This window comes from Sorghum bicolor, chromosome 5 (genome assembly GCF_000003195.3).
Source record: "Sorghum bicolor cultivar BTx623 chromosome 5, Sorghum_bicolor_NCBIv3, whole genome shotgun sequence".
In the NCBI taxonomy this organism is placed as follows: domain Eukaryota; kingdom Viridiplantae; phylum Streptophyta; class Magnoliopsida; order Poales; family Poaceae; genus Sorghum; species Sorghum bicolor.
This window is the reverse complement of record NC_012874.2, coordinates 68,532,316-68,539,798: the sequence shown is the minus strand read 5'-3', so window position 1 is coordinate 68,539,798 and position 7,483 is coordinate 68,532,316. Positions and strand designations below refer to the sequence as shown.

At 43.8% G+C, this 7,483-nt stretch overlaps 1 protein-coding gene across 1 annotated transcript; it reads left to right on the top strand.

Moving 5' to 3' along the window:
- LOC8082039 (receptor-like cytosolic serine/threonine-protein kinase RBK2) lies at window positions 603–4,968 on the top strand. The gene is made up of 6 exons (XM_021461197.1): window positions 603–742; window positions 834–1,378; window positions 1,451–1,866; window positions 3,638–3,853; window positions 4,003–4,164; window positions 4,610–4,968. The coding sequence occupies exons 1-6, from the start codon at window positions 735–737 to the stop codon at window positions 4,814–4,816; spliced, it is 1,554 nt and encodes a 517-aa protein (XP_021316872.1). The 5' UTR covers window positions 603–734; the 3' UTR covers window positions 4,817–4,968.

The window sequence follows — 7,483 nt, the reverse complement described above, 5'->3', positions numbered from 1 at the left end:
GGATCCTCGATTTAACAGTTAGCAGTACGATATAGCTTGGAAGACCAGTTAATAAGTTATTAATTAGGATGTTTAAAACTTTGGATCAAACTATTTTTAGCCGCTAATTAACTATTAGCTCCATATAGATAACCAAATTATCCAAATATGCTCTTATGATGAAGATCAGCTCACAATCTTGAGTGTACGGTAAAGGTAATCAGGCCAAAGAAAAGTGTGAGTCTGACATGGCAAGCATGTGTTTAAACTTTAAACTCCTCATGTTTAGCGCCTCTTTTACTTTTTTGGCCATCTTGTGCCACCCTTGACCAATTAAGTCCAGCTAGCCGGTAAAGTTTTCTTTGCCCTTGAGGGCATGTGCCCTCACTCTCCTACCCATTGGATTCGCTTTGAAAAGTGTGCAAACACATATCTCACACTTCTCAATACGAATCCAATGGGTGAGAGAGTGAGGGCATATGCCCTTAAGCGCAAAAAAACCGCTCATCCCTTGCTTTGTTTTCTGGCTACGCTAGGCTGGATCTTCCATGCATGCACACAAGAGCCTCTAATCCCCCAAGAGCACAAACAAAAATAAGAAAAACAAAACATTGCAATCTCTTTTGAGAACTCAGAGAGCAGAATTCTTACCAGATTAATTGCGACTGATCATGTGCGCACCTCTGCAGATTAATAAGAGAGAATGGTGGAGACTGAGTTGCAGATTGGTTTCTGATCGATCTCCTGCAACTTGAATGAACAGGTAAAGCTTTCTTTTTGGCTCCATTTCCACACCTTTAATTTTGGAACGCAGAATTGTCGCGGTGTAATTTGTGGAGATTATGCATTCGCAGCGAATTTCGGAACGCACCTTCGTCTTGTTTGCGGATGATGTCGCGTACGAACGCCGCCGGCGGCTCGCCGTCGCCGCGGAGCAACGACGAGTCGTCTGTCTCGCCAAGGTGCGTCCTCGACAACGGCTCCACGACAGCCTGCAGCAACGCCGGCACCTGCACCACCGTGGCCACCAGCAGCAGCACGCCAGCAACGACGACGTCAATGGCGACGACGTGCGCGTTGTTTCCAGCTATCACGGCGGCGACGTACACCGACCCGGCCGCGCTGCTGAAGGAAGCGACGGCTGCGGCGGCGGCCGCGCGGCGCGACGGGCCGTCGGCGCCGCCGTGGAAGGCCGTAGCCGAGGCGTGGCGCTCCAAGGCCAAGCGCCAGCTCTCCGGCCGCATCCCGTCGCTGGGTCCCACGATGTCGTCGACGCTCCGCCGCCTAAGCATCCGCCGGCCAGACAACGTCGAGGTGCACGAGTTCTGCGTCCTCAAGCCCACCCTCCGCACCTTCTCCCTCGCCGAGCTCAAGAAGGCCACCCGCAACTTCAGCAAAGGTATACGTACGGTGATCATCACCGACCACCGGCCGCCATGGCTCTTAATTGATTCATTTTGGGTGAATGCAGAGAACGTGGTGGGCAGGGGAGGGTTCGCGAAGGTGTACCGGGGCAGCCTCCCCGGCGGCGAGCTGGTGGCGGTGAAGAAGCTGACGGCTGCGGAAGGGGCGGACCGGATGGAGGGGTTCCTGTCGGAGCTGGGGCACGTGGTGAATGTGAGCCACCCAAACATCGCCAGGCTGGTGGGCGTGGGCGTCGACGGCGGCGAGCACCTCGTGTTCCCCTTCTCCCGCCTCGGCTGCCTCTCCGGGATGCTCCACGGCAGCAGCGGCGGCGCGGAGCCCATGCCGTGGGAGGCGAGGTACCGGGTGGCGGTGGGCACCGCGCGCGGGCTGGAGTACTTGCACGAGAGGTGCGCCAGGAGGATCGTGCACAGGGATATCAAGCCTGCCAACATTCTCCTCATGGACAACTACGAACCCCTGGTATGTATATAGGTGTACGTTGCTTCAGAGTTATTAGTTTATTTGGACACTGGCATGCATGCATGCATGGTTTTCAGATACTTCATATAACAAACTATGTGCGTCACTTTTGGTTTGGTTCCAACTAAGTCTGAACTTTTCTAACTTTTGTCATGTTTATAGAAAAATATAATGCATCAAATCTAGAGCATCAAACTAATCTCTCTCTCTCTCTACATGAAATGTGACTTTGATAATCAATGATTCAAACTGACAGATGTCGTTATATTTCTCCTAAAAACTTTGGCGAAGTTTGGGAAATTTTATTTAAAACAAAGGTAAAGTGAATAACTTGGAATGGAGTGAGTAGTAAAATCATTAAAATGGCTTCCTCTATTCGATGAAAACTGTGTACTCCTAGTTAATAATAAATGTTAAACGAGAAATGATAAGTTGATTATCATCGCCAACTTTTACTACCATAGCCTAAAAACAACAATGATAATGGTTTTAGAACAAGTGGTGAAAGTGTACGTTTCTAGTAGTGAATCAGACGTGCTCAAATATCATAAATTTTCTCTTCATCCTCTTCACCCCATCTTCAGTAGCTACAAGGAGAGCTAGGAGGACTAGGGGATTTGGGGGTCGAGGCCTTTTTCAACTTATTGGTGAGTCTAGAGGGAACAAGCTAGCCCACAGCAAAAGGCATCCCTAGCAATGGAGGTGGGGAAGGGGATTTATGTGAAGCAGTGGTGACGCCACTAACAGCATGGTATTGAAGGATATTGGTCGAGGTGAAATAACCACTGGAACACCTATAGATCTAGCGTCAAAATTTTAGTTTGTGAGTGATGAGTGATGCTGATGGGCTTGAATTACCCTGGGACACAAGGTATATATATATGCATGCATGGGCCATGGTTGGGTGGTAGCTAGACATGCATGGCAGTGTCCAACTAATGTTAAGGGCCGGGCAAGGACATTGGCGTAGAGAGCAATGCAATGCAAGATTGGTTGCTCAAGTGTGTTCTAGATGCATGCACATGCACTGCACGACGGCACACACGTAGATAGTGTAGAAGACGACAAGCTGGTTTGGTTTGCAATAATGCTCCCTTTACATAAGTCGCGTGCATGCAATGCAATGCATGTAAGACGGTCTCTGATGATGCAGGCATGGCATGGCATGGCATGGCCTGGTTCAGTTCGCAAAATTTTTGGATTTCGCTACTGCAGCACTTTCGTTTGTTTGTGCTAAATATTGTCTAATCATAGACTAACTAGGGTCAAAAGATTCGTCTCACGATTTACATGCAAACTGTATAATTAGTTTTTGTTTTCGTCTATATTTAATACTTCATGCATGTGCCGCAAGATTCGATGTGACGGAAAATCTTGAAAAATTTTGGAAACTAAACAAGGCCTTAGGCCAGCTCCAGTGTGAGTAGCGAACCAAACATGCAAATTCTGCAATGCGTCAGACGGTTCGAGACCTATAGTGTGAGCATCGATTGCTAGGACCCACCACTCACCTCTTAAATAAATAAAATAATGTATCTTTGCTACTTCGGACTTCTTCCGGCTACGGACTTCTTCGGACCATGTGCTGCCAATGTTATTTTAATTGGCTCGGTTCGGTTTGTCTGCAACGTTCGCTTTTAGTTCTGACATGTATGGTTCGGAAGCTCCAGTGGACACGGTTCGACTCGGATGTCCCATGGTTCGCTTTCAACCCAACTCTGGAGCTGCTCTTACTGGGGTGGTCGACCACCATGCATGGCATGGCATGCAGATCTGCGACTTCGGGCTGGCGCGGTGGCTGCCGGCGACGCTGACGCAGCTGCAGGTGACGGTGTTCGAGGGCACCTTCGGGTATGTGCCGCCCGAGTACACCACGCACGGCGTCTTCAGCGAGAAGACGGACGTGTTCGCGCTCGGCGTCGTGCTGCTCGAGCTCCTCACCGGACGCCGCGCCATCGACGCCGCCAAGCTCAGCCTCGTCGCATGGGTACGTATATGCATATATATATATATATATATATATATATATATATGCTATACCTACCAACATACCTGCATGCATACACACACACTGCGCATCCGTAGTCGTGATCCATCTCGTCCGTACGTACGCGTGCCATTGCCATGCATGTGCAGGCAAAGCAGTACCTCGACGTCGACGAAGACAGCGAGGAGACCCTGAAGATGGCCGACCCTGCGCTGGGTGGCCGGTACGACGCCGAGCAGCTCCGGAACATGGCCTGGGCGGCCACACTCTGCGTCCACACCTCCCCACACCAACGCCCACCCATGAGCGAGGTAACCAACTGTGAAAAACCACAGCAGAAAGTACTGTTTATTAATTTATTATATTGACTGGTAGAAAAGGTATAGCTTTAGATCTTGTTTGCTTTCGATAAAAATTTAGATTTCGGTATTGTAGCATTAATTTTGTTTTTATTTGATAAATATTGTCCAATTATAGACTAACTAGGCTTAAAAGATTTATCTCGTGATTCACAATAGTTTTTTTTTACTGGCCCTCAAGGATACTTGTTTTTATTTGATAAACATTGTCCAATTATAGACTAACTAGGCTTAAAAGATTCATCTCGTGATTTACATTAGTTTTTTTCGTCTATATTTAATACTCCATATATAAACCGCAAGATTCGATATGACAGGAAATATTGAAAAGTTTTTGGTTTTTAAGGTAAACTAAACAAGGCCCATAAAGTGAACGGAGTATTTTTATTTGCAACAGGTGGTGCGGATACTCGTAGGAGAGGGGACGCATCCACGTGGCGGTGGGAGGCGCAGTGGGGCCCACCAGCTTGATGAGCTCTCGGAACTGAACGGCTACGATGTGGCGCCGGGATACGTGGATGATCTGAGCCGCCATAAGGCGCTCGCCTTCGCAGTCGACTTGGACTCGCCACGAACATACACCCAACAACGCATCTCTTCTTGAAGTCTATAGCTAGGCACCTGGCACAACTCTTTTGTCGTGCTGCTAGTAATGTATATTATGTACAAACATAATTGTTAGATCGCACATTGTGTATGGTGAAGAGTGAAGAAACTGAACATTTTTAGTACAAAGTTTAAATTGGTTCTTACACATTGAATACGTACGTAGCTACTCCGTACCTCTGTACGTAAAGCACCGGCGTCGGGCGCTGGCCTACGTGAGGCGGCATTGAACGTCATACCGCACACGTGCATAAGCTGAATTATATGTTCCTCTGTTTCATTAAAAACGCAATTTTTTTAGACTTCTTGTTTGACAATTCGTCTTATTTAATTTTTTATAATATTATTTATTTTGTTATGATTTATTTTATTATTAGAGATATTTTAATAATGATTCATGTATTTTATTATTTGTACAAAAAATTAGAATAAGATGAACTGTCAATCAAGAAGTTTACAAACAAAAAAAATGATATCTTCAAATGGAAAGGAGTGAGTACATTATTTCCCTTATTTTTTAGAGAGATCATGTCGAGTACGTCTTGCATTAAGCGGAAGAGCAAATAAAGGACATAACAAGGGCGTGATCAGGAAGGCTAAGCTTGCCAAACCTCAACGTAACACAAAAGAGAAAACAGCTTAAAGCGAGCTGGCAACATTAGTAACCGCGGTTGTGCCTTCATGCATGCATGACAATCATTGTACCAGGAGAGATGAAGCTTCTTGTGCCAGAGCACGAAGTATCGCAAAAACACAGCAGTTAAATCATGTACTGGCTCAATTATTATGGCCAAGAATAATACTAAGATTACTTCACCTGAATCCCATCTTATTGCATTAAACCAAAAGTCTTATTATTAACCCACAGAACACCTCTGAATTAGCCACCACATTGATGGTGCCTCACCTAAGGTTATTAAATCAAGATTCTTTGCCCTACTGTCATCCCATTCCAGAGAGAGAGAGAGAGAGAGAGGGAGAGAGAGAGAGGATGTTTTTGGGTTGTTTGAAGTCAAAAGTTCATGCACGTGTTTGAATTTTGGATCCTAAACTGTTAGTATACTAACGTGTTTGTATCGAAAATGGTTTCACAATAAACTATATTTACTTACTGTTACAAAGTAATGTAACAAAAATAACTGGCCAAAGTTGTATTTCGTAAACCATTTGTCAATTACCGAAACAGCAACAATTTGTGATTTGAGAGAGCAATATATTGTTTTTACATAATCACAAACACAACAATGAAACGATATTTGTACGTAGGAATAGGTTATTACTATATTTGAATCACAGCTTACAATAAAGTGAACATCAGTTTTGTTTGCACCCACAAACCTGAAACCTTCATGCATGCAGAGCAATGAACTAATGAAAATTTCCTCACAAAACCATATGAAAAAACAGAACACACAGTAGCAATGTTCAACTATTAGTGGTACAAAACTAGAGTGAAAAAACTGCATTTTAGGTACTTTCATTTCTATTGGGGAAAAAAACAAGCCAACTGCTCCGGAAACAAAGGCAAAGTCACAAAGAAAGAAGAAAACAAAACAAGAGCTCTGTTTTGTTCAACTAAGGGGACAATGCATGTTTAGATTTAAAATTAGCTAGTGAGGCACCAGAGAACATCACAGGATAGATATCCAAGATTTTATGGATGGTTTCCACTTGGTTTAAAGCTGGTAAACATTAGACACGGTGGTCTCGTCCTGTTTAAGACGTAGTACACACTTTATTATGATCGTCGTACCCGGAGTAATGAAGATTGTCTTTGTCCCATAGTATCCCAAACACCACAATCAAAATCCATGTCCTACCAGAACAATCATTGCAACAAGGAGTATGTCACACAGCCTCAATCTCCACATCAGTAAATTAAACCAGCGGTAATATTTATTTGGCACCCACCATCGCATAAACATGCTATCTGTCCCGGAAAGGATACAATTAATTTTAGCTATAAGTCAAACTAACCTTTGATTGGACAAAGAATGAAAAATATATACATTAAACATATGTATTATTAGATTTATCACAAAATATATTTTCATAATATTGTATACTTATGGAACTACAAATATTGATAATATTTTATATAGACACGATGGCTGCCGCTACTTTGCTACTGCACAAACACGTGCTCTCTCCATGCTCAAAAATAAAGTTGTTTTGAACAATGTTTGAGTTAAAACACTGGGAATATAAATCGTGAATAACTTATAAGTTGTTGAGTAAAAAAAATATGAAAACCATATAAATAGATTTATCTTGAAAAAAATACTTTCATAAAAACAGACATATATCACTTTTTAATAAATATTTTTACAAAAATAAAGAAGTCAAAGTTATGCTTTCAAGACTGTGTTGCTGTCTAAAACGATTTTATTTTTTGAATATAGACAACCTGTTCGTTTGAGTTTATCAGCCGAATCTGCTAATCATTCAATAGTATTTTTTTTCTATAATAAATCAGCTAACAGTATTTTTTTAGTATGGCTTATTAGCCAAACGAGTGTTTCCCTGCTTCTGGGTAGGTCGCTGGGAGGTGGGAGCAGCCGTGTCCATGGAAGATGAGCAGGAAGCAGAGAGAGCAGTGGGTGACTGAGACGGCAGTAGTAGTGGCATGAATGCGCAGATTTGGTTCGGTTGTGTTTGGTTAGCA

Bases quoted from the DNA above. Each gene is read 5' to 3' on its own strand.
- LOC8082039 (XM_021461197.1), top strand. The intron at 1,379-1,450 runs GTATACGTACGG...GGGTGAATGCAG, and splicing joins CACCCGCAACTTCAGCAAAG to AGAACGTGGTGGGCAGGGGA. The intron at 4,165-4,609 runs GTAACCAACTGT...TATTTGCAACAG, and splicing joins AACGCCCACCCATGAGCGAG to GTGGTGCGGATACTCGTAGG.